This window comes from Sarcophilus harrisii, chromosome 5 (assembly GCF_902635505.1).
Source record: "Sarcophilus harrisii chromosome 5, mSarHar1.11, whole genome shotgun sequence".
NCBI classification, from domain to species: Eukaryota; Metazoa; Chordata; class Mammalia; order Dasyuromorphia; family Dasyuridae; genus Sarcophilus; species Sarcophilus harrisii.
The window spans coordinates 253947953-253975611 of record NC_045430.1 but is presented as its reverse complement, the minus strand read 5'-3'; the positions used below and the strand labels follow the sequence as shown (position 1 = coordinate 253975611).

Sequence of the window (27659 nt, the reverse complement as noted above, 5' to 3'; positions counted from 1 at the left end):
AAGAAATCGACTGCTGTGTACAATTTGATACTTTTCTACTAAGAAAATACTTCCACTTCCATGTTCATGAACTTCAAAATTCCTTTATCTGGTCATAATTCTTTCTTTCCCTTGGTCTGAATGCCCCTTACCCTGTTCTTAATCATTACAGTGATCTCTAATCCTCTTCCCTTCATTGTTTTCCTGCAATCTTTTCCTCCCTCTCTTATCTCTACACTTTGCTGAAACAGTTCAACTCTAAATACCATACTATCCTGTATTATACACTATACTATACTAAACAGTATATACAGTATAATATATATTGTAATATACTATACTATATATTCTGACATCAGTGGAGAAAGTAGCCTTTGGAATTATGGAGTTACAAGTCGCATTTAAAGATACTCAAATCTCTTGTCCCATTGTGGAATCCCAGCTTTGGATAGTGCTTACCACCCACCATTTTTGGTCATTCATACGTTTGGATATGGAATTGGTAAGAGATGGTGGTGGGTGGGGAGGGAACCCTGAGATTATCATTCAAAGAATTTAATCTCAGTGAATGAAAATCATTTGAAAACTTATTTCGATTTAAAGGTTATATTTTCCTATGATCTTGAATTTTGTAACTTGATTATAAGAATTACATCAAACTATGATTAAGCATGTAGGATTAGTAAAAAAGTATCAAATTATACATAGGAGTCGATTTCTTTAAATAACTGCTGATTCATCCCCTTTTAATGTTATTTAGAGTTTTAGTACTGAATTTGTTTTTTTTAAATGGAGCGTATTTAAAAATTCTTAGTTAAATCAGTGAGGTTGCGGTGGAAGAATGGAACTCCAAACCAAAAAATATGCACCTTAATGTGTCAGCTGTTTCCCTGCTGGATCATGGGATCCCAGACCTGGAGTGAGGAGGGGCTTGAAAAGATGCTCACTCTAATCTTTACCTTCTTTTCTATAAATGAGCAAGATGAGGCCCAGAGAGACAAATCAACTCAAATTATTGGTGCTTTTAAAATTTTTTGAAGAAGTTCCATTTATGTCATAAAAGCAGAAACTACAGAATTGAAATGTCACCCAACTCCAAGATTTCCAGAAGTTTGATTTTTGAAAATAAATAATCTGTGACAGATTTCTTTTTAGGTTTTTGAAGTCCAGGCTTATTTCAGTCTGATCCAATGGGGTAACTTTCCAGCCAAAAAAAGTTAAAGCACTCTTAGACTGAATTACTCTAAGAATAATACTAAGTGGTGGGAAGAAGAGTTACATGATACAATATTCAGTTCCATTCCTCCATTGGGTTTGGTTCTGGCCACCACTCTTCAAAAAAAGAACATTATAACCATAGACGAATGATTGGAATATAAGAATATTAAAACTAAATAGTTTGTAGAAGGGGAAACTCCAGTGGGATTTATTTAGAAAGGCTTATGGTAGCTCTTTTCAAATTACTTGAAGTGTTGTCATGAGGAATTAGACTTGATTTACTTTCTTGGTCATAAAGAGCAGAAATAAAATTATTAGGTGATAGTAATTGGAGGGGGAAATGTCAGCTTAATATAAGAAAATACCTCTTAAGAATTAAAGCTTTCTTGATTTTTTCCTTCATTCTCAAAGAGGGCCAATGACATCTTGAGAGTGATATCTTGACTTGTGCATGAATTGGATTTAAGCGAGTTAGAACTTTGAGTAGTGAGATTTTCATCCCCAGAGATTTAAGGGGGGGGGAGATCTTTCTTGAAAAGAGATAGACTGCTTTGGGTGGTAGTGAGATTCCCATCACCAGAGTTCTTCAGGTGGAGGCTAGCTGATCATGTCAGTCATTGAAGAGATTTTTATTCAGGCAGGATTTGGGCTATATATAATGGCTGAATTTCCTTCCAACCACAACAGCTATAATATTTTCAAGTCTGAAAAATAGTTTTTAGAGGGATTTTCTCAGAATTGTATTTTACAGAGAGAGTCATTAAGGAGACATGAAAAAATCGATTGCTAGGAGAATGGGGCACGAGAGGGATCAGATTGGCAACATAAAGTCAGGTAAAGTTGATAACTCCAGGGATGGTTGGGCCATTTGGAACTGGATTCCGCCATCAATAATAGTATTATATGGCGACAGGAAGGCTAGAATTAAAGACCTGGGTTCTAGTGTCAGCTCTTCTATGGGTCACAGGCAAGTTGCACATACTCTCTGAGGGTCATATTCCACATTAGCAGAATGGGAATAATGATATTTGTACTTATTACATTTTTGTGAGAAAAATCGCTTTTGTAGTAAGCAATATAAATGTGAGCTTTCTTCACTGGAAATAGAATGCCCAGGAAGAGTAATGACTTTATGCTTCCCTGTGAGATCCCCTTTCTAAACAAAATGGCAGCTGTGTACACTCCATCATCCTTCCTCCATGCTTGGAGGACGTTCCCCCCTTTTGGAATATCTCACTTCCTTCAAATTCCCCCCTTTTGGAATATCTCATTCCCTTTAAATTCCCCCCTTTTGGAATATCTCATTCCCTTCAAATTCCCCCCTTTTGGAATATTCCCCCCTTTTGGAATATCTCATTTTGGAATATCTTACTCCCTTCAGATTCCGCCCCCCCTTTTGGAATATCTCACTCCCTTCAAATTCCCTCCTTTTGGAATATCTCACTCCCTTCAAATTCCCCCCTTTTGGAATATCTCACTCCCTTCAAATTCCCTCCTTTTGGAATATCTCACTCCCTTCAAATTCCCTCCTTTTGGAATATCTCTCCCTTCAAATTCCCCCCTTTTGGAATATCTCACTCCCTTCAGATTCCCCCCTTTTGGAATATCTCACTGCCTTCAAGGCCCAGGCAAATGCCACATTTTTACAAAAAGTGTTTGCTCATGGTTAGTATCCCATCCTGGTCCTTCCCCCTCCCTTAAAAATATTTTGTGCTTATCTCGTATACCTCTTGCATTTACTTATCTGTTTACATCTGTATCTCTCTGGAAGAATATAAGCTTGTTGGGGGCAGCAGTTGTCCCTTTTTGGTCTTTTTGCTTACTAAGTGCTTCTTGAACTGAATGAGTTAATATCAGATTCGACTCATTTATAAACAGTAATAATAGTAGCTGGGAGAGTCGAGGACCCAGGCATTGGAAAGTAGGAAGGGGAAAAAGTCAAACCATATTAAATCCAAACCTGCAAATGCTGCTAATGTAGTTAGTAAGCGTGTGAGGCAGAAATTGCATCTCTGGAATGTAATATAAATCACCCGGATAATCGGGCCCAAGTGGCGCCAGGGGAATCAGGGGAACAGGCCGGGAGGAGCCAGTGAATGTCGATTTAATAAATAATGATAATTTTTTTAATCCAGCTCATCACAGCTGTGAGGAATTGGCTTTATGTGGCCATTTTGGGGGAGTTTCTCTAGGGGCCTTGGGAGTCTGCCTTGTAACCTCACTAGGGAGAGATTCATGGAAAACAACTTTCTGAGGTCACCGAAGCTAAGAAACATTTAATGTGAAGATTGGGAAGCTCTTTGTTTTTCCTCTACTTTGGAGCAGCCACAGTTTTAACAAGAATAAAGATTTAATACCCATCAAACAAGGTTTCAATTCTTATCGGAATGTACACTGTAAATACTGGCAAGACTGCTTTGTTCCTTCTGACAGGGTGGTTTGTTGGCAGAGGAATCCCATGTATATGTAGGGGGAAAGGAGCCAACTTACTGAGATCATCTTGAAGAAAACTTAACAGGAAAGGTTTGACACAGGATATTTAAAAAGGTTTTTGCCTGGGAGAATCAGGCTTTGGATTGCCTCAGTTTCCCCATCTGTCAAATGGCCTCGATAATAGCATCTGTATCCCTAGGGTTGATGTGTGGATAAAATGAGATAAAATTTGTAAAGTTCTGTATGAATGCTAGAGATGATGATGATGATGGTGATAAAATGGGCATTAAATTCCCCTGATTCAGATTTTGTTTTTCTTTAAGGACAATTACTTGGCTTACTGCAGATATTATGAAGTACCTGGTATCTTAAGTAAACACCGTGGACTTGATTAGATTTTACTCTTACCTTATAACTGCAAAGGTCACATCCCCATATGATAATAAAGGTTCTGGCCCAATTTTGCAGGCAGTTGAATGTCTCCCAGCTAGAAGTAGGAGAACGTTTATTCTCTCAAATGAGATTCCCCACGACCATTCTCCAGGAGAGTGCATTTCAGTGATTTTTCACCCCCCAAATTGAGAATGCAATTGCTAAGTCCAGCCAGAGTGTTTGTACACTGGTTACTAGGGTGGAGCCTCTGGGGCTTTATCCCAAGGAGGAGAATTTTAGGAGGCTGTGCTTCTTTACCTACCTGTTCCGCCCCTGGGACAGCAGTGACAAGATTCTCTCCTGGACAGATTTCCTAGATCTTCAATTGCCAGGAAAGCCCGTGGTATCCCCAGGAGCCACATCCCAGGCAGCCTTCTCCCATCCAGGTGCCAGAGTTTCTAGTTCTGGCTTTTTATGCTTGTGCTACTTTGAAGGGAAATCTGGGGTCATCGGATCCTATTTCACTCAGAGTCTCCTCAACAATATTCCTGTCTTTGGCTGAAGACCTCAGATGAGTCCATTTTGGACGAGGCTAATTGTTAGAAAGTTTTCTTGATATCAATCTTTAAAAAAAATCCTCTTTCCCTCTTCCTCTTGGTTCTCTCCTGTGGGGCCAAGTAGACCATGGCAGACCTTCAAGTCCTTGGACACCCATCGTCATTTAATAGCCCCATTATAAAGGGAGTCTGTCAGGAAGAAATGTTGTCCATCTCTGCTTCTCTGCTGTCTGACCCACTCTTAGTTTGGGAGGTGATTTTCATCCTACTTGTACAGAAGCACGTTCCTTGTCTCTGATTCTGTTTTGGACTCATCGCCCGAGTCTTCTCTCTCACTGGAATAAATGGTCAGACTACTTGTGGAGCCCACCAAGATCTAGAAGAGCAAAATAGCCCCAAGGGCTGCACTTCCCTAATGTTTCGGGAAGCCTTCGGAACCCAACTGGCTTAAAACTCTGGCCCTCCAGGCTCCATATGTCTTATTCCTTGCATGTGGAGAAAATAAATCTGATACTGCTGATGACAATTTTACATGCAAATTGGTGAGCGAAACATGAAGCTGTTCCATTTGTCTGCACAATATTCTATTTTCATGCACCAATTTGGGAGTTTGTGCATGGGCAAGGGTAATTGTTCATGCAAAGCTGAGAATGCAGGTGTGGAAGCCATTTTTAGAGCATTAAAAAAAAGAAAGAAAAAGAAAAAAGAAACCACAAATACGTGGTCTTGTTGTTCTTGGGCGTGTGGTTTTGTCGAGGCTTTTGTCATGTCCCGTATAAAGGAATAATATTCATGGCATTAAAATACACTTAGGAGCTGGGAAGCTTTTTTGTTAAGTCTCATGAATAGTTCATGCGATAATGTTACTTAGCATAGTGTGTATGTCTAGGATGGCAAGTTAAGGAAGTATCACTCACTTGGATTTCTCTGTGGAGCCAAGGCATGAGAGAGTCTTTGGGCAAATGAGTGTGCTTTCCCCCGGGTCAGGGTTGAATGGGCCCCCGTTCTGGTGGAATCTTGTAGAACCTCTAGAATTAGTCCCAGAACCCCGCAAAAGAGTTTGGTTTAACTATCCATGAAGGAAAAACCAAGTGGATGCAGGCAGTAGGTTACAATGGAAAGAGCAGGGGATTTGGAGGCAATTAATCCCACTTGGATGAGGCAAGTAAATCCCTGACCCTCAGTTTCCTTACCCATAAATTGAAGAGTTTGGGCTACATGATTGCTGAATCTGCTTCCAGCTCATAATCCCTAGTTCTTTATTCAGACCATTATTTGTAGTTAGATGGATGACCTATATAGATCATAGATCACCTTTCATTAAATGGACATTGAGTAGGACCTAAGGACAAATTTGGGGAATTTGCAGCATCCTTTTGGTAACTCCAAATTTCTCCCTAAAACAAAATCCCATATTTTTACATACCATTGACCAGTGTGGTCACCGACCATATTTCTACTTACCTGCATGGTCATAGGACCACAGAATGCTTTTTAAACAGCTGGGAGGAACCTTAGCTGTCACAGAATCCAATCCTTGCATTTAGCAGATTAGGAGCTGAGATCAGGAGAGATTGAATGAGCTTGCTCAGGGGCACACAGCTAGTCAGTGTCCAGGGCAGAATTTCAACCCATATCTTTCTGATTTCAAGTTGGCGCTCTCGGTTGGCCATGTTGGTCTATGACTATGAGAGTATATGCCAGTTGCTGGAGAATTGAAAATTAATTTCACCCACAGGGTGATGGAAAAGCACATGGTAAGTATGAGCACTTCCAAAACCTATTATAAAAATAGAATTTATAAAAGAATGAATTAAGGAACCAATGAACCAATAAGGATATGAAACTTCTCATAAGCTCACGCCCTAAACCTGTGAGTGTCTCATCATGGATACAGAAAGGGAAGATGATGAATAGCCCTTAGAGGAATTATTATCCCTTTTAGGGATCTCAGGAAACCATTTCTGCCATTGTCTTTAGTTGTCTTTTAGTTGATCCAGGTTTTATTTTAGGGAGAAATTTGGGATTACCAAAAGGATGCTCCAAATTCCCCAATTTTTTTTTTGAGGGGAAACGGAGTGACAACTTCTCCAGTATTCCTATTTCTTTGATGGTGAGAAACCTCCATTTTGACAGGATTTACTCCTTTCAGTAATGGGTAAGCCTTTCATGAGGTTCTTAGGATCTGAGGGAGGCTTAGAGGCCATCTAGTTTTAGATTTGACACTGTAAGGAAACTGAGGTCCAGAGAGAGGTTGAAGACTCTACCTACTGGATTTGAACTCAGAACCTCTGGCTGCAAATCCAGTGTACTTTCTAGTGTACAACACTACTTCTTACATTCAGAATTCCCATATTCCAGCTTGTGTTTGTAGACAGCGTGATTCTTATCATCTCCCTCTTTTTCTGCCATTCTACAGAATGAATGAAGAATCATTCTTTCTTCCCTGAAGAAGTGGAAAGGAGCCACCCATTGTATCATTCATTTCTTGGGTCATCACCTCCTGATGGAAAGGAGTCCCATTTTTATTGTGTGTTTACTCTGTCACCTGTGGATGTAGAATTCATCCTACCCAAATAGCAGCTTGCTGCTGCTGGGTCTTTCTATATTTCCCTTGGTTGGTACTCAGATTGATTCGGTCTGTTGCTGAGAATTATACTCAAAGTCCAGATTGGGGAACTGTCCATAACTTGTACTCCATTGGTGAGCCTTTGAGAGCCCAGGCTCACCTATGAAGCCTTAGAATAGAATTTTGGAAGTTTAAAGAATAGAAAATAAATTTACACGCTAATTGCTATTATCTTGTCACTTTCCTCTTTTGGGCAAAAATACCTATATATTTTATATTCTTTTAGAATTTTTCTTTGAGATTTCTTTTTTTAAAAAAAAATCAGTGATTTTTGTTTTTTTAAGCATGTTTATGGCTTTTTCACATGGCACCTGAAACACTAAAGTTCTGGGGTCCATATTTGTTCCATTTCACATGTATTTGTTTTTTCTTACCAGCTTCACCTTCAGATGATCTGGATTAGCTTTGAAAATAGCTGTTTCTTAGGAAAGCTTAACAAGATACAAGATAGCTGCCATAACAAGGAGGCCAAAAAGCTCAGAAACTGCTTTTAGCCAACAAACACATGATCTGCTTGCCAGCAGCAAGATCAATCAGTAGGCCTGTAGTAAGTATATTAAGTCGGCATGTATTATTTAAGACCAAGCACTGTTTTAGAGCTAGGAAGGCAATTATGAGGAATAAAATGATCCCTACTCTCCAGGATCTTACGTTCTATTTTGAGTACAGAATCAATTGCAGCAAAATCCTGAGAAGGGGAACAAAATTATGCATAAACCGTTGTGTTATTTCCAAAACACCAAGAAAGCATATGGAAGTACCTGATGTCGGCCATTGAAACTGGCCAGGCCGGGTAAGTTCATGAGATTATTAAATATGACAACCCTTTATCTCCTTAGAATTTTAGTTTCCCAGTTCCTGTTCGGGCTTTTCCAGGAGAAGTTTTCAGTTTCTATCTGGAATTCTTAGAGCATAGTTTCTGGTTGTACCCCCCAGCTGACTTTTAGGGCATCTGTGCTCTGTTTTAGAGATGACATCCAGATTAAGATATAATTTAATTAAATGATTAAAATATAGAAGGAGATTTGAAAGATGCTTTTTGTCAGATTTTTGTATCCACCAAACACACACACACACACACACACACACACACACACATTCACACTCGTACACACACGATCCTTCTCTCCCTCTGGAAAGATAACAGAAATTATACACTCAGGTGAGATAGAAATGTTCAACAAAGGTACCTATTATGAAAGCAGACTTTCTTCTCATCCACTGCTTCAATGCCTTCTCTAATTACCCTGTTCAGTGCTCTATTTTCAATTTCTAGTACTTTTATTAAAGCTTATTAGAACTTGTCATAAAAATACATATGGGGGTCTTGCTGAACAGTCTAAATGGCTTAATTTCCATATTATTCTTACATATTCATTAGTGACTAGTCTTTGATGGAAACAGTTTATTATGCTCTTTTTCAAAGTCAAAAGAAAACTATTGAGAGTGTCAGTTACCATAATCAATTAAGGAAAAAATGACATAAAATATTAATAAGTAGCCTTTCGTCTGACTCATTCTAAGCTGTTCCTTGGTTTCCTTTCGAGCCGCTTTGGTTAGAAGTTCTAAAGAATGAAGGTTCTTGGAATATCTCCCCTGCCTCGGCTCCCATAAAGGCTTTTAAGTTAATGAAGGATTCTGTCAAGATCCTGGGCTCATTTCGTTGCCAGTTGTTGTGTTGTTTTTTTTTTAATATTCATGTATTATCAGGTTGCTTTTCCAGACAGCATGCTCTTTAATATATCATTAAAAAGTGTTATTTTCTGAATCTTGGTTATCTTTTCTCAGTGGAAGTTGACTAAAGAACTGGGGCATGATTATGACTTTGATCAGTATTCGCAGCTGATATGCACATTCAGCACCTTTTTCTTCACCGTGGTTGAGCATTTGCAATAATCCCCATGACTTTAGATTAATCCGACTCAGGTTGATTTGGAAGGCAGAAAAATAGGGTGGTTCTGGAGTCAGAGGATGACTTGAGTTCACATCTCGGCTCTGATTTGTTAGAAGCTGTGTGACTTTGGGGCAAGCTCCTGTGTTTGCCTCAGTTTTCATAACATTAAAATGGGGATAATAATAGTGTCTGTCTAATAGGTTGTTGTGAGCATCAGATGCTTATCACAATGTCTGGTACACAGTAGGTGCTATATAAATGCTAACTATCATAATTATTTGTATTATATCTATATTATTTATACGTTATAATAGTATTACTTTTATTATTTTTATTTTATTATCATTTTAACTTGAATTATTATATGATTACTTTAAATAATACTATTATTACATATTATATTATTTATATTATGTTATTATTAAAACCACCTTTTGGTGACCTATTTTTCCGATGTTAAGAGCTGTATTTAGTTAGCCAGATCATGATCTAGCTATGACTCTTAGATTAACCTGCAGAGCACTTGATATCCTAAAGCATAAAAATTGGTTTTAGTGTTTTCCCTTCTTTAAACCAATAATTATTGGGAGGAAGGATGGTATAGTAGGCTTGGAGTCAGAAGGCCTATTTTTATCTTTGTCATTAACTATCGTATGCCTGTGGATCCCAGTTTTCCCCTTTGTAAAATGCAGATGATTGTACCTACTATTGTGAGAATCAAATGAGATAGTACTGCCTTGCTAACCTCCCAAGGCTGTACGTTGGCTACTATTCAGCCAGTCAGCATTTATTAAGCACCTGCTGTTTTTGATGCTAGGTTAAGAACTTGCAATAGAAACACAGAAATGTCCTTGAATTGTATTGAAATTCATGTACAAGGTGTCCCAAAAATCTTTGTGCTCTTTTTAAGCTCAGGAGGGGACATTTATAGGGAGAGGCAGAATTGCTGTGGGAATTAGGAAGGGCTGGTGCTTGATCTGAATTTTGAAGGTTAGAAGGAAACACATTCCAAGGGAAGCTATGGAAGTGAGAGAAGGGACTGGCACGTGTGAGGAACTTATTGGGATGAGTATTTATTAAGAGCTTGCTGTATACCAGGCTCCATGCTGGTATTAAAGGTATAAATACCAACAAAAGTAACAATCTCTATTCTAAAAAGTTTATTTTCTTTGGTATTTTTGATGTTTTCCAGTCAGAATGTAAACTCCTTGAGGGCAGGCAACATTGGAGAATTTTGGCCTTTTTATTATCCAAATTATCACAATACCTAGAGCTTCACACAAGCTTAATAAATGAGACCGGTTGGCAGTTTTGGATGCGGCTAAAATGTTAGGGGATAAGAACTCAAAGAAGACCATTTTTGTAGTCTGGCTTTATCAGTCTGGTTCTTCATGACCCTTTTGGGGTTCTCTTTGCAAAGATACTGGAATGATTTTGCCATTTCCTTTTCCATTTGACAGATGAGGAAACCGAGGCAGACAGGGTTAGGTGACTTGTCCAGGATCACGCAGCTAATAAGTGTCTGAGGCAGATTTTAACTCAGGGAGATGTCCTCCTATCCCTGGTCTGGCGTTCTATGCCCTAATGGCTCCGAAGACCATTAAATTTGTAGTTAGGAAGTTGCTGATGAACACTTAGGGTAGAGGGCGGGGATAAGGATTGGAGGATGATGGGATGGAAGCTGGAGATAGGAAGTCCTTGAGAAGAGAGTGGGAGCGAGGGTCTGAAAACACCCTGAGTAAGTTAGAAGGAATGGGGAAGGAGTTGTGGAGCCATTGATGGAGAAGGACCTGGAAAAGATGGAAGAGGTGGGATCCAAGGGACTGACTAACCAGGATCAGGTTAGTCATGAAATGAAGAAGGAACACATTTGAGATGAGAGAGAAAGAAAGGAAGATTTGTGATAATCTCGGGAATTTTTGAGGTAGAAAGGAGGGGAGTAGAGAAAGTTCACTTTAGTAGAACTGGAGAATAAAATCTGTGTAGCCATGCTTTTGTTTATATTCTTAAGAATAACTTTAAACAATCTGGTCAAAACTGGACATTGCTCACTAATAAAAAGCATGAGTTTTGAAGCTGATTTGCCAATAATGTAAGGCAAATGCTTGATTTTCCTGCTCTCCGAGACATCATGTAGCACTTTCCTTGGCATCCTGTATTTTGATTTATTACAGGTACCTGCGTTATAAATCTTAACCTTCTACTATTAAACCTTGAGGGCAAGAATGGTATTTATCTAAATCTTGTGTCCTTCTCAGTGTCTAGTACAGTGCTCTGCACACTTTAAAGACCTGATAAAAATTGATTTTATTGAGTTTATAAGGTGTGACCATTTTGATGGGAGCGTAACTAAATTTTATGGACTAATGGCCATGGATATTCCAAATAACTGTAGCCTTCCCTGTTGGGTTCTTTAAGACACTTTAGATACCTGATAAAAGTTGATTTTATTGAGTTTATAAAGATATGACCATTTTGATGGGAGCTTAATTAAATTTTGTTGAATAATGACGATGGATATTCCAAAGAATTCCAACCTTCCCCGTTGGGTCCTTTAAGTTAGCTTCATGGTGGTTTGAGTTGTTTTAGTTGTTCTGACTGGGTTTCCTTGGCAAAGATACCAAAGTGCCTCGATTTGCTTCTCCAACTCCTACCTAAAGCCTACCTGGGAGGGAAGTTACGTGGACAGAACAGGGTCTCGTTCTTTCGCTGCTGTTGCTGACACAGACAACTGGCTGGCAAACATAATCAGGCCAGCCGGGATCACTTTTGAGGGATTAGCTCGCACTTATGAATGGCTGCTTGGCAGGATGCTCAGAGAAGCTGCAGGTTGTTCTGGGGCCTTTGTAAAGTTGGGGGAAAATAGGCAATTATCGCCGACCCCAGTGACTGACTGCCTTGTGTCTGGGATCCGAACTCTCAGAATCCTGGCGTTCCGAGACCGGGCAAGGTAGTGTGGGCCCTCCAGCTGACTTCAGAAAGAATTCATCGAGGCAATGAATAGTGCTAGAGTGCATTTTTGAGAAACAAAAAAAGGTGGAAACAAAAGAAAACCTGAGTTTTCTCTAGGACTGTGTAGAAATTTTGAGCCTGTGGTCACTGTCTCCCTCATCCCCACCCCTACCACTGCTCCTTTTCTTGGCCATAGTGCTTTGTTTCTTTAAAAAAAAATATTTCCAGAGACTTTTTAGGACTTTGTCCCCCCCAAAAAGTGTCTCCTCAGCAGTGGTTTCTCAGCATTTGGATTCGAAGACAAAATTGCTGGTGGTTGAAGCCGCAGAGATAGAATAATATTTCTAAGCAACTCAGAATATAACCATGTCCACATAGCTCAGGAATATTTATTTTATGTCTGTTGACTGTTATACAAACATGGCAGTGGCACAAACTGGGAAATTAGGCCTCGTTTCAAATATGTGCAAATGTTGCCTCTTGGACTTTATTTTAGGCAGGAGGGCATTCTTCCTTAAAGGCCATTCAGTTCTTCACTAAGACTCATTCAGCTTTTAGTTGAGTGGGCTTTGCCCGGCCCGTGGAAGGCACCCGGGCTACAAAAGGAGCATCTGCCATCTAGTTGGGCAGGGGAGACAGTCTGCCTGCAGAAGGGTTAGTGAATGGACAGTGTGTCAGAAATACTGATATAATAAAGATCTAGTGCATGATGTTAATAAATGTGTGACGAATTAAGTTGAATTACTTGGCTGTGGGTGTGCCCATGGCTCAAGGCTTGAAAAAATCCCCAGATTTTCATCTGAAAAAGGAGGAGAGGGCTTGCTTGCCAGGATTGTCTGTGTGGGCAAAGCACCTTATAAGTATCTGTTATTATCAACAGGGCCGGTGATGGTCATTCACACAATCTGTCCTTCCCCCTCAATGGTTAGTACCCAGCCTGTCCCGTGCCGGCAGAAAGCCAGCAGTTGGGTAGGGACTGCAGGCAGCACAAGGGGTGAGGTTGGAAGGTTAAGATGGACGGGCCCATCAGAAAACAGCAGATTCATCCCGGTTTTATTTTATTTTAGCATTAACGGGGAAACCATTTGCAGCCGCTCGGGTTATTTAAGGTCATGGTCTTGGTGGCTGAAGCAAGAAGCCTTGGAAGTTGAAGGCCTTCTCTCATCGGTGCACCCAGGGTTTCTCTTGGTGGGAGGGAGATGCAGGGTCAGGCTTTCATTTAAGAATTTGTCATTGTATCCTAATCACCCCATTGGGCTGACGCCAAAAGCACACGAGTGCCCATCTGGAGCCGTAAAGTTGCAGCCCCGACCAAGGCCCTTTCTTTGGGATTGCAAAATGCTTTTTGACAAAAAATACTGTATTTTATTGTTGCCAAGTTGCCTTGATTTTGACTTCACAATGTTACTCCTATGACTTCTCCCTGTCTCCGTTCTTGTGGCACTGCCCTGGTTCAGGCCCTCACTGTTCTATGCCAGGATGACGGGATGCTTCCTATGTTTCCCCTGTCTGTTCCATCCTCCACACGATTGCAAATTTGTTCCCGTGGCCACAGGACTGATTGGGTCAAAAAATGTCTAAAAATCTCTAGAGTTAGAAACCCTACAAACTCCCCCCACCTGGTGGCATCTAAGATCATTTCTAATCTGTCTCCTCAACCTTTCCAGGCCCACCTCTCATTATTCCCCTCATCATTCCCACTCACAGAGAGTCTACCCTCAAGACTACCAGCTCTTCCTTGTCCTCTCCCTCTCCATCTTAGTCTTTTAGGATCCTTATTTTCTCTAAGGTTTGAACGCCCACTGTCTCAGGTGCTCCTTTCCATCTCAAGGGACCAAATGATTTACCTTTTGATAAGTTTCTACAGGGCCTGTGTCCCAAAGAGATCTTAAAGGAGGGAAAGGGACCCACATGTGCAGAAATGTTTGTGGCAGAAACTGGACACTGAGTGGCTGCCCATCAACTGGAGAATGGCTGAATAAATTGTGGTCTATGAATGTCATGGAATATTATTGTTCTGTAAGAAACGACCAGGAGGAGGATTTCAGATTTCAGACCAGCAGGATGGAGAGACTTACAGGAACTGATGCTGAGGGAAATGAGTAGAAGCAGGGATCATTGTACATAGCATCAAGATTACATGATGATCACTTCTTTAGGATGGGGCTCTTCTCATGGATGTGGTGATTCAGGCCAGTTCCGCTAAATTTGGAAAGGAAAATCCCATCTGCATCTAGAGAGAGACTGAACAGGGATCGAAGCATACAGTTTTTTACCTTTTTTGCTGTTGTTTGCTTTTTTCTTTCTCATGGTTTTTCCCTTTTGGTCTGATTTTTGTCAGTACTACAAGACAAATATGGAAATAGGTTTAAAAGAATTGCACATATTTAATCTATATCAGATTAAAGGGAGGAGTGAGGGAGGAAGGAAGAAAAATTTGGACCACAAAGTCTTACCAAACAAAAAAATCAAATCAGCTTACTGATTGCATTTTCAATAGATGAGGGCAGGGGCCTTGTATGTCCAGAGCCGGGCCCCCAGCAGGCCCTTCAGCGCTGGTTATTGAAGAGGCAGCAAACACGAGAGCAATTAATTGGATGATTCTGTATTTTGTCCTGTGATTATTGACCACAATGGTAGCTGTAGAAGTAGGGCCCCATCAGTCAACCGGTAAGGATTCATTAAGTGTTTGTTGTGTTCCAGGTATTGTGCTAAGCATGCCTGACACACAGTAATCCTCGTGGCAACCCTGCAAGGAAGGGGCTGTTATTGCCCCCATTTTATAGATGGGAAAACTGAGACAAATAGAAGGTAACTGATTCTCTCTGAATCACATAGGTGGTAATAGCAGAGGCAAGATTTCAACCCACAGGGAGGAGAGAAAAGGATTCTGGGATGGTGGCTCTGGAACTGGCAAAGACTTTAAGATCCATCTAATTCAGCCTCCTCTTTTTACAGAAGTGGAAAGTCAACCAGGGAAAGAAGGGGAGAAAATAAGCATTTGTGTAGCTCCTACTGTGTGCTAGGTACACAGTAATCGTCATAGCAACCCTGCAAGGAAGGGACTGTTATTGCCCCATTTTATAGTTGGGAAAACTGAGGGAAATAGAGGGTAAGTGATTCTCTCTGGATTACATAGGTGGTAATAGCAGAGGCAAGATTCGAACCCACAGGAGGAGGTTGGGGGAGGGGTGGCGGAGGAGGGAGGATGGGATGCAGAGGAAGAATACTTACAGAACATCCCACGTTTCTAAAGAAACAGAACCTGGTTGATGCGACCTTTTAATTGGGACTGAGCTTGAGGCCTGACGCCTAATGGTCCACAGATGCTCGCCATCTGTCCGTCTTTCTTGTGGGAGAGCGCGGAGGGGACAGTTCTGTTACGGAGGGACCCTCTGCCTCTCCTGAGACCCCCATAGAGGAGCCCGTGTCTTGCCCCACGCAAGCAGCTGCAGCAGGAACGCGGCCTCCACTTGGCCTCCGGCCCGGGTGAGAAAGGGCTCTGCTCTTGGCCCAGGGAGTCCGGGGGGATCCGCGTTCTTGCCTCATCTCAGCTTGGGAATTCCCCCGGAAGCTTGTCGTTGAGCTCCCAGTTTTTCTTGCACGTTAGAAGGTTAGTCCTTGGGCTCTTTGCCGCCATCGTTGCTTGAGGTCAGGTCCAGGATGCTCAGCTCTTCTCTGTAGATGCTTCCCATGAAGTCTTTCATTGTTTGTGGGGCTGGGGAGGGGGTTCGGTGCCTGATAACAGAAAGGGCCCCTTGGGAATCTGCAGCCCCTTGTTGTAGAGTCCTGCCCCCAAGGTGGGAAAGGTTAAAGGAGGGGGGAGTTTCTCATCTTCCTGTGCGGTGGGAGATGGGAGCGTCGTCCGTCCGTCCGTCAGGCCATTGCCCAGTCTGTGGGCAGAAGCTGTCGGGCGTCCGTCTGTCAGGGCTCTGAAGTACTTTGCTAGCACAGTCTCCGCTCCCTAGTCTGCTGGCAGAAGCCGTCGGGGGCCGTTTGCTGCGGGCCGGCTTTGCCGGGGTGAGCCCCTCGACGCCTCTGAGATTGACGGGTGTCTCTGTGCTCTCTCCCCCAGCGGAGCTCCCGCGCTCCTCCGCCGTCAGGCTCTCCTCCCTGCGGGACCTCCCCACGCAGCTCCAGGAGCTCTACCAGCAGGGCTTCACCCTGGCCACCCTGCACCCCTTCGTGCAGCCCACGGATGAGCGGGAGAAGACGCCGCAGGAGCAGATCTTCCGGGCCGTGCTCATCAAAAAGACAGAGAGGTGGGTGTCCGCTGGGGTCCGCTCCATGTGCTTCTGACCCTGGGCCTCCAGCCCGTCGCAGAATGTCCCTAATGGAAACCCAGTTCCTGCCTGACGGCTTGGGTAGAGGCCCCCCTGCTGCCCATTTCCCTTTGTAATTGATTAGATTAAGCTCAGCTAGGAAAAAAATATTTATTTTGAAGAGACGTCCTCCCAGAAGGAGGGAACTGGAGGAGAAAGCTATTTGAAAAAGGAAGACAGAAAAAAAAAATCAATTCCTTAGAATTTGCATTATTGTAACAGTTCCCCCAGATTATATCAGGATATTTAAATCTCCAGAAGTTCTACAGATCAGTTGAGAAAGGAATTCTTCCATGTGATGAAGAGTCATTAAGCACCTACTATGTGTTAGGTATTGGGATAGAAATCAAGTGAGAGAGGAATTCTTCCATTTGATGAAGAGTCATTAAGCATACTGTGTGTCACGTTTTGGAATAGAAATCAATTGAGAGAAATTTTTCCATTTGATGAAGTCATTAAGCACCTACTATGTGTCAGGTTTTGGAATAGAAATCAATTGAGAGAGGAATTTTTCCATTTGATGAAGTCATTAAGCACCTACTATATATTAGGTATTGGGATAAAATCGAGTGAGAAAGGGGCTCTTCTATTTGATGAAGATTCATTAAGTGCCTACTGTGTGTCAGGCATTGGGGATAAAGAGATTTTTAAATCCTATAATCAGAAGATCCTGGATTTTGAGGCTGCAGGGACCGGGGACCCCAGAAGTCAAAGGACCATAGATTTGGAGAAGAGTTGGACCCTCGAGGCCATCTCAGCTAACCCATTCAATTTTATAGTTAAGGAAACCCAGGCCCAGGTCATCTAAGTGATGACCAAGATGATGAAGCCAGGAACGGAGCCCAGGCCCTTTGAGTGCAGGAAACTGAAGTCTTGGGAAACCTAAGTGCTTTGTCTGGGTGTCCACAAGCAAACAACTTACTTCTAGGGTGGGAGAAGATGGGAGAGAAAGGGAATACACAGGTAATGGGAACTCAGGTGAGGAGCTAATCCCTTGTAGCTTGTAATGGGAGCAGAGGAGAAATGCAGGTAAAGTGCTCTAGGAAAAAGGACAAGAGAAAGGAAGAGAAAGAGAAGGGGAAGGAAGGAGAGTCAGAGACAGACAGGAGGAGGGGGGGGAGGGAAGAGAACAAAGATAGGAGTTGGGAGGACAGGAAGGAGGAAGATGGAGAAGATGAGGCGGCAGATGAGAGGAAGAGGAGGAAGAGGGAGGAGGGAGGAGAGAGGGATTATTGACTTCTCAGGGTGGTTTCGGAGCCATGTGAGTGGACTGGAGAACTAAGAGTTGGCTGTATCCCCTGAGCAGCCATTAGGAGAACCTGACAAGAACGCAAAGAGAGCATCCTACATACTTAGTACTCAGACACTGTTCCTTTGGGGATTGTCAGCGTGGGCTAGAAATGAAGTGAAAAGTACAGTCTAATAACTGAGAAGCCTGAGTATGAATTGAAACACACACACACACACACACACACACACACACACACACACAACTTTATTTTTCTTGCTTTTCTGCAACATGGCTAATGTAGAAATCGGTTTTACATGACTCCCCATGGATAACGGGTATCATGTTGCTCACTTTCTCTACAAGTGGATGAAGGGCTGGAGAAAGGAGAGAATTTGCAACTTAAAATTTTTTTAAAATATATGCTTGGAAAAAAAAAGAAACGTACTCTTTCCAACACTTGAAGTCACTATAACTGGGTTCTGATTTAGATCTGGTAAGGAGGGACCTCCGATTTAAAAAATTAAAAATCCTTGACCTGGAGGCAGGAGAGTTGACCAAATGACTTTTTGAAGTTACTTCTCATAGCTTTCTAATTGCTTGAGATACAGACTCAGAGAGAGAGAAAATCCTGTGGCTTTATGCAAGCCGATTGTTTGAGGGCTTCCCTTCTAAAATGAGAAGGAATCAAAATTTTTATAGTTACCCTCAAGCATAATAGGAACTGACTAGGGGCCTTTTCCCTGCTGGTTATGATGTTGATCACAACAGAGAGATATTTGTATGGTAATGAAAAGTACAAATACATTCTTTCCTTATAAATGTGAAAACCATATGTTTTACATCATGAAATGATAGAAAAAAAAACATTAAAAAAAACCCACCACCAAAAAATTAAGTAGATTCCCAAAGGCATACTTGGATTTTTCTTTATCAGTTGGGTGTATATCTAGTAAAAAAACCAAAAAATAATAGCTCAGTTCGAAAACAAGAGAAGTCTTCTTCTGTGATTAATCCTTAGTAGACATAATTAAAATCATCTTTTTGGTGAAATCTGCCAAAAGTCTGATGACTAATGCTTCTCGGTCTATATACTTTCTTCTGAGAGCTAAATGATTTCACTTAAGTGAAATCATTTAGTTCTCAAATAGGAAGTCAGTGACTGGTCATAGCATTTGCTGAGTAGCTCCAGCTAATGAGAGGTTATGTTTTGTGATAGATAAACCCTGATTTATGATCAGTCCAGCTGCAAGTTCATTAGCAACTCACCCAGTTCAAGACTTTAAAGAGCAATAATAAGAAGTATCTTGGTAAACCTTGGGGTAATTAAAACAATGTGGTTTGTAAGAATACATAGTCCATTTCCCTAATATTTTAGAAGCAGAGGTCCTCAAACTACAGCCTGAGGGCCAGATGCGGCAGCTGAGGACGTTTATGAAGTTTCTTTATTTAAAGGCTCACAAAACAAAGTGTTTGTTTTTACTATAGTCCAGCCCTCCAACAGTCTGAGGGAACAGTGAACTGTCCTCCTGTTTAAAAAGTTTGAGGACCCCTGCTTTAGAGTTTAGGAAACTGAAGCTTTGGGAAGTTGTGTTGGTCGAGATCACATTGATAGAAATCATCAGAGACGGGATTTGAACCCAGAATCGGTACTGTTTCACAGCCCCTTACTGCCTTTTTAAGAATTAGAACCGAGTAGTCTTGTCCCATGGGTACAGAGTAGCTCCTAACTGGCCAGTGTTTCCCCTGGGACTGGGTCAGCCTTCCCAAAAGTGGGATCCTTTCTTTACTACTTCCAACAAAAATGCACGTGCTTCTTTTAGGAGTAAGAAACTATAGACAAAAGTATGTATCCATCGATTGGAGAATGGCTGGTGAAATTACAGTAAATGCATGGAAAGGAATATTCAAAGGACAGCAGGACATTGAGGGAACAGGGATGCATTTGGAGTCAGAGACCCGAGTTCAGATCCTGACTCTGATGCTTGTTACCCGGGTGATTCTCAGTTTGCTCACCTGTAAAATGAATGAGTTGAACCAGACAGCTTCAGCGGTATCATCCAGCCCCAGTCTGGGATCTCAAGACAGCAGAACTTGGCTCAGGAACTGCTGGCTCTAAGAGGTGACTGCTAAGAAATAGTCTCTTATCGGGGGAAGATTATTCAATTCTCAGCTGATAGACTAAATGGTTTTCTTTGACTTTCTTTTTTTTGGATACTTTGCTGTAATGAGAAGGAAAGTATCATTGACTGGCAAGGGAGAGGTTTGTTGGGGGGTAGATGTGCAAAAACCTAGACGTGTCAAAAACCAAAACTTGTCAAAAAAAAAAAATACTGGTCAATTGACCAGTTTTCCTAAAATTAATTTTTAAGAGCCCTTGATGATACAGGAATCTTTTTCATGAGGAATCAGCTCTCAGGGAGTTTGTGGATTTGATCAGAGCTCAGACTTTGAGCAAAGCAAGATGGGGTGCCCTGCGTTGTTGGATAGAAGGTGTTAATTTTCAACAATTTGCTGAGTTGTAACTGAGGCCAAGTCCAGTTGTGGCTTCTGCCCCATTCCAGGCCGAGAGGCCTAGAATTATGTGGGAGCTGAGTCTGTATTCATTTCCTAAGCCCACAGTTTTGGGGAACAGTCATCTCAGCATTTAGAAGAAGCCCCACACTTCAGGAGTCCGAGGTCCCCTACCAGCATCTTATAGTGATGGGAGGATGTAGGTGGGACCTAGCTAGGGAGCCAGCCTTGCCAGGACCATGCCGAAAAGCAAAGGGAGAAGACCCGAGAATCCTATTTCTGGAGCTGGACGGGACTTCATAAACCCTTTTGTTTTGTCAGTGTGAAAACCGTTCTCTAACGAGGTTAACTAATTTGGCCAAGATACTCTTGGGTAGCAGACATTTATTTATTTAAAAAAAAATTAAATGCAGATATCCACAGTGGCCATCCGCCAGCTGGACCCAGTTGGTCACTCCATTAGAGATTGACTGGCGGCTGGAGACCCGAGTCTCCCGCTTCTGCCTTAGGTCAGCAAGCTCTCCTCCCAAGACTTCCCAGGCCCCACATTGTTGCTGATGGCCTCTCCCTTGGTGGCACTCATGGCAGATAATGCAGTGATCGACGTGGAATTAAAAGCAGGGCTGTTTTCCGGATTACAAATAAGTCTGGCAGCGAGAAGACCCCAGGGAGAGAACTCTCTTCCACTATATTGCAGTGTGCTTTGGCTGGGAGGTTAGATCCTGTAATATTCTCCTTTATTTCAGTCCTAAATCTAATCTAAGGAGAAAATACACTGTAACCCCATTTTTAAAAAAACGGTGGATACCTACCCTTTTGCAGAGGTCCATCAGAGGAGTTCATGGCACAAATTTTTAGATTTCTTTTTTTATGTATTGATCAGTTTTTTTTTTCATTTTTAAAAAACTCTTTGTTATGTGGATGGTTTTCTGGGAGGAAGGAGATGCTAGGGAAAATTTTATTAGATTAAAAAAACACAAGATAGTAATAAAAAATTATTTTAAAAAAATTTGATGCAGTAGAACAGAATTCAAGGGAAACCCAATTTCCATAATACCACTTAGCTACCTTACTATCGTACCAGAAAAAACTTACATACATCGTGTGCCTTATTTGGATGTTCTATACCTTCATAATGTGCTTGTTACCCCCACAGTGTCAATTGCTATTATCCTTTCTACATTGGGGAGGTTAGGGGTGCAGTGCCCTCGCAAGCTGGAAAGTCCACCTAAACCTTTTTTGGCTCTTCCTTCATACCAGGGGAAAAGTCTGACTTATTCGGGTGTTAAATATAGAATTTGTTGATAATATACAATACTATACATATATTTTATCCATTTCTGAGTTTCTAAACTTCTCTCACCTGCTGGCATTCACATGTTGTTTGTGGCTTCCATAAAACTCCCCCCAAATTCCCATTTAATTTCTTACTATTGAATATATTGAACCCGTGATGGGAAAAGTCATGATGTGAAAGGTATACTTGAATTTCTGTTCCTCTTGATTTACATAGTTAATCCCTGCCAATATAGATTACGGGGAGACTCCTAAAAGGCCCGTTTCTCCCCTCTCCTGGTCATCCTTCACCCAACTGCCAAGTTGATTTTCCAGAAGTTGAAATCTGATCCTGTCCCTTCTCTATTCAACAGACTTTACTATCTCCCTGTTGCTTCCAAGATACGATATTCTCTCCTTTTGTTTGCTATTTAAAATCCTTCATAACTGGTCTCCAATCTCCTTTTCCAGGATTATTACACCTTACGTTATCCTTGCCATTTTGTTTTGGGTCCACAAGGACCAAGGTGACGCTCCCTGTTCCAACCTGGTTCCGTTTTGGGACAGCCTGGCTTCCAGTTTAGGGGCCATTTTCCCCATTCTTTGACTTGTTAAAGCCCTTTCTCCAGTGCCCCGGAGTCAGAGTTTAAATCACAGCTCATATCTGGGGTTTCCCCAAAAAGGAGAGGTTAAAAGATTCTTATTATACAGTATAAATCAAGTATGGGAAGAGTAACTTATTCCAAGATTCTACTCAAGAGATTCACTGTAAACATCAACAGAATAATTTAAAATAAGATTCAGTGACTGTGATTGTGATTGGTTGGGAGACTGAGCCTTCAACCTCATTGGAACATAAAACGGTTTTCAGGATTGCTCATTAGGCATTTCACCTGGGCTCTGCACTGTCCAAACAACTTCAGGTACGCGTCGGCGCATAAAATGCTCGGTCTTGGACCGATTTTCTTGTGGATGACCACCTCTCCTTAGCAGCCATTCAGCTCTGACCAGGATCTCTAGCCCTCTTGAACCCATCTCCAAACTTGAATGTGAACACCCAAGGACAGACACTTTTTCACTTAAGATCAGGAAAGAACAGACACAAAAGAGAAAAAGTCCTTAGCAGCCCAGACTGAAAGTCATTGAGCTGAGAGTCCCTGTAGCTTGTTTTTGAGGTGGAGAAAGGCTACTGCTTCTCCATCCTTTGCACCTGAAGAGGCTCAGGAATAGAACCAGGGCCAAAATCCATCTTTCTTTTAATTAACACGGTATTCTGTCCCTTGCCATTGTCAGAGAGTGGGGAAGGGCAGTCAGGTCATACTAAAATGTCAAATGCTTTCAGAATCATGGCAGGTACCAAACTCCCACTGGAACCTGGAAAAATAATTGAGTATTCTTCCTATAGCCATTGATTCATATACCCATGTTTTCCCCCTTGGCTAAACTGTAAGCTTCTGAGGACAGACCCTACTTTTGATTTTGTATTTATATCCTGAAAATCGTTTTATGTTCCAATGAGGTGTAAGTAGCAATCTCCCAACCAATCATAACAGGGCTTCGCATAAAGAAGGTATTTAGTAAACACTCCCTGACTGATTATTATGCAATTATGTGCAAATTGGGACAGGTGTATTATGGTTATCTGTGTGGATGTCTTACCTGTGCTTGTAACTTAACAGATTAATCTTGGAGCTGATTTTTCAGATGAAAGGAAATCACGAGGGGCTTGAATTTAGGCAAAAAAAAACCCCTCATACATCTCGACATCCTTTAGCAGCACATTTTATTTGGCATTTGGAAAGGGCAGAATGGAGAAAGTAAGAAATTGAATTCTGAGGGATCCTTTGAAAACTGTCGTTGAGAGTGTCCTCTTTAAGCTGTTCTCTGTCTTTTCGTGTCTAATTTTAACAATTACTTTGGCTCTTCTGAGAATTGTAGGCTTTCCAAGAAGAGGTTTCATAATTAAACAAAATACACAGGGGCTGCCGGGCCCTACCAGGCTATGGCCTAGAATTGCTCCTGCGGGGAGGCTGGGGCTCAGCCCGGGACTGTGCTGATTAGGTGGATCACACTTGGGGGAGAAAAATAGCACTGGGGTTTACAGTGATTGGCATGTGTTAGTGTGCTGGGGAGATTAACAGCAGCTTCTCCTCGCAGATTTCCATTGGCAAAGATCAGAAAAAGGAAGCTAGAGACGTCGAAGGCAGGGGTTGTAGACAGAGGACTCTTTCCCCTCTGCGGTCCTCTCCCCCTTTCTCCACAGCAGCCTCCTTTTGACTTCTGCCCACCTGATTTTTAAATATTTCTGTTTTTCCCCCAGCCTCCTTGGCTTTGGGCACGTGGCGGTCGCTCCTTGTTCTCCACCGCGGAGCTGTCCAGCATCTCCCATCAGGGTCTCCTCAGTGCCAGTTCAGCCGTCTTAATTTATTCCTTTCATTTTTTCCCGTTTCCCTCTAGTGTGACACCCTTTGCTAGTGTGTTGAAATTTCAAAATTCGCTGTTAATTACTGTGTTTGCACTTCTTAGTCTAATGTGCCAGAACGAAGCCACGTTCTCCCAGGTTAAGTGAGTTTTTCCGACCTGCGCCCCACCCCCAAGCGAAGGCTCCCTGTTAATCCCCTTCTGTGTGAAGCTTCATTCTTTTGCCTAATGGACAGGACCAGATAGGTACAAATTGTGTGCGTGAGTCCCCAGTCTCTTCAGGTCATTACAGTTGTCTGGGATTTCTTATCTCCTGCCTGGAGTTTCTCTTTATTTTCAGGGAAAGAATTGGCACAGAGAATTGGGGACACCCATTTGGGGGTAACTCGCCAGAATAGAATATTGTGGGTCAACGGTTTTTCTCAAGCAGCTTTCCCTACTAGGTTATTTTCTTTTTCTCTCTTCTTCTGTTTTAAATGTAATTCAGGAACTAAGGTTGCTTTATTCCAGGTTTTACCTCCTCCACTGCCAAACAGCTATAATTCCAGCTGGAGAAAATAGTTTTCTGACAGAAGGATCTATAATGACGAAAGCTTGTTGTGGCTCATTGGACTGGTTTACCCTTAAATGCATTTTATATTTGCCTCCAAGTGTAAATTCAATTCAGCAAATATTTATTGAGTGTTTTCTATGTGTTAAGTACTGTGAAGGATATGGAGAAAAATTAGACACCTTCCCTGATCTCATTAAATTTGGGATTGTGGATTTAGAATGAGAAGGAAACTCAGAGGTCATCAAGTCCATCTCCCTCCCCTCATTTTTCATATGAGAGACATTCAGGCCACTGGAATGAACCTCAGTGACTTGCTGAATGTCACACATTTAGGAAGAGGCAGACAAAAGATACCATTGCGGGGCAGATGGAAAGACCCTGGGTCTTTAGGGTATACTAAGGAGTCAAATAATGGTATTTGAGGAGTGAGGAACAATGGGGAGAGATGACATCTGAGTTAGATTTTATGGGGGCAGCTGCAGAGGCAGAGCAGAAATGGGGTGGGAGAGGAAAGCCATTATAGTATGGTTAAAATAGAGATCTTGAGGAATGATTTGGGAAAAGCAAGAGTAAAGAATTTGGCTGGATATAGGGGAATATGGTAGGGGGAAGAGAGAGGGAGAAAGAGAGACAGACAGATAGACAGAGAGAGAGACAGGGGCTAAATCATCATGGTCTGTCTTGTGTCTCATCCCAAGGACCTCTAAGGGATTACTTGCTTGCTTTTGATAGAATGACCACCTCCTTAATTTGTCTGAATTATCTTCTGGCTGAATGATCTCTAACAAAACTCTGAAAGCTGGACACATTTTACAAAGAATGACTCAATACTGTATACTGCAAGTATGATTTAGTTTTGTGAATAATCTCATGAACTCATTCATGAGTCATAGCATTGACTTCAAAGAGAAGAAAAAATGAATCACTTGTATTTTATAGTTTTATAATATAATTTTATGATTTCTATAACATTAGCTTCCAAGGTCTAAAAAACCCACAATATTTAAGCCTTAAATTGATAGGAACAATCTTTGTGATGTCTCTGTGTTAATTTTTGCCTAATACTTATGGAATATATTTCTTTTAGAATGGGGGAAACATTTTTAATCCACACCCTTTCTGCTGCAGTGGCTGGTACCCTCTCTCCTTAATTACCCTGTATTTACTTTATATTTATATTTTAATAGCATTTTGTTTTTCCAAATGCATGTAAAGATAGTTTTTAATGTTGACCTTAACAAAATCTTGTTCCAATTTTTTCTCCCTCTCCCCCTTTTCCCTTAGATAGCAAGAAATGTGGGTTAAATATGTGCCTTAGTATATTTATATATGTATATGCTGTCTCCCTTGTTTGAATGTTACCTCCCTAAGAACAACATTTTTTGTATGTGGTCGTGCTGTTGTCCAGTCGTTTTCAGTCGTGTCTGACTCTTTGTGACCCCTTTTTAGGAGTTTTCTTGGCAAAGATATTGGAGTGTTTTGTCATTTCCTTCTCTGCTCATTTTACAGATGAGGAAACTGAGGCAGACAGGGTTCAGTGATTTGCCCAACTAGTAAGTATTTGAGGAGAGATCTCAGTGCTCTATCCATAGTTCCACCGAGTTGCCTCCTGGCACAGGAGGAGATTAATAAAAACGTGTTCATTTGAAAGTGATTTAGAGAATGTTAGGGCCAGAAAGGATTTTAGAGCATCAAATCCAGACGTCCTCTTCTTCCCCCCCACTAGACAGCCAGATTTCTTTCTTATAGGTTGATAGTTTCAAACTCAGGCTAGAAATGGATCACTTCTACCCCATATCTACTTAAAAACACAAATTAACACTATCTATGTTGCATTGTAGTTTTATTTATTTAGTTAAACATTTTCTAGTTACATTTTAACCTGATTCAAGCCCACTGGAGAGCTGTGCTGGAAACTTAACTGTCCCTATGGGTTTGACAACCAGATGTAGGGAGGGAAATAAGGGACTAGAAACTCCTTCCATTGATAAAGATGGACAGCTCTTCTCTCCTCTAGAGGCTTAGAGGGTTTCCCAATATTGACTTGCCCAGGGTCACCCGGCCAGTATGGATCAGAGACAGGATTTTAACATAGGTCATCTTGCACTCAAGAGCAGTCCCTCTGCTGTGCCATGTGACTTCAATGACTGGAATATGAAAAGAGAAGTAGACATGAAATGAGGAAAAATATCATAAAGGCAAAGGAGAGACTCTGAATTTGAATTTTTAAAAATCGTAGAGACCATTTGTTTTCCTGAGAGAAAAACTGAGAAGTTGTGAGCAGTGACCACCTAGCTGGTGAGAGAGGCTGAACAAACGTGGTTCTTCCTACTCATGGTCCGTTTTCTCCAACAACTGCTATTATTCCTGCTTATCAAGTCAGAATGCAGAGGTCCCTATAATCATGAGACTCCATACCCAGCAGGCACATAAATGAATTGTAGCTGAAACGAGAATGAATGATATTCGTCATTAGACGAATTAGAGACAAATTAGAGATGACCATGTGGAATATAGATGTCAAAGGGGCAAAGTGATTTTTCTAAGATCATCCAGGGAGCAAATAGTGGAGTTGGAGATTTGAACACAAGTATTCCAGTTTCAAACCCAGTGTTCTTTTCACTCTGGCTTTCTAGATGCCATTGCTGTAGCCCATGAGTTGAATTCATCATTTATCTATTTTGTAGTTTGTAAAAGTGTAAGATTCAGTCTATAAACTGTAGGATACCAATCTTGGGATAATTCCTCAATTTATGGCCCTGGAACTTTTTAGCAGCTTAGAATATCTAAATCAAAAAAATATTAAGTGATTTGAGTAGAAATCAATGAATTTTGTTTACAAGTGACAAAGAAATCCTAGAAAGTCAGAAATTCAAAATAAGTAGAAATTATAAAAATAAAAAAAGAAATAAAATTGAACCCCCAAAATACATTGAGTTGATAAAAAGATTAGTAAAGTAGATAAAAATTAGCTAGCTTGATTTTTTAAAAAAAGCCAAATTATTAAAGTATAAAAATGAAAAAAGGTAGTATTCTGTTGGAGTTTGTTGGAAAGTGAGAGTGTAGCATTTATTTTGAGAGTTGGGTTTTGGAGGTTTGTTTTATATCCTTCATGTTCTTTGAATGATTTAATCAAAAGTTCTTAATCTGGGATCCATGAATTTTTTTAGTATTTTGATAACTGTATTTCAGCATAATTGGTTCCTTTTATGAACCTATGTGTGTTATTTTATTCATTCAAAAACATTACTCCAAAAAAAGATCTATAGGTTTTACAAGATTTCCCAAGGGATCTCTGATTCTCCCAAATTT

The 27659-nt window shown here is 41.2% G+C and overlaps 1 protein-coding gene across 4 annotated transcripts in view; it reads left to right on the top strand.

The window, feature by feature from the left end:
- The window catches only part of RFTN1 (raftlin, lipid raft linker 1), a 174326-nt gene that overhangs the window by 51177 nt on the left and 95490 nt on the right, over positions 1 to 27659 (top strand). For all 4 annotated transcript variants that reach the window (XM_031940306.1, XM_031940302.1, XM_031940304.1 and 1 more), the window contains exon 3: positions 16110 to 16296. In XM_031940306.1, coding sequence (XP_031796166.1) covers positions 16110 to 16296 — 187 coding nt within the window. The remainder of the gene's footprint in view (positions 1 to 16109; positions 16297 to 27659) is intronic.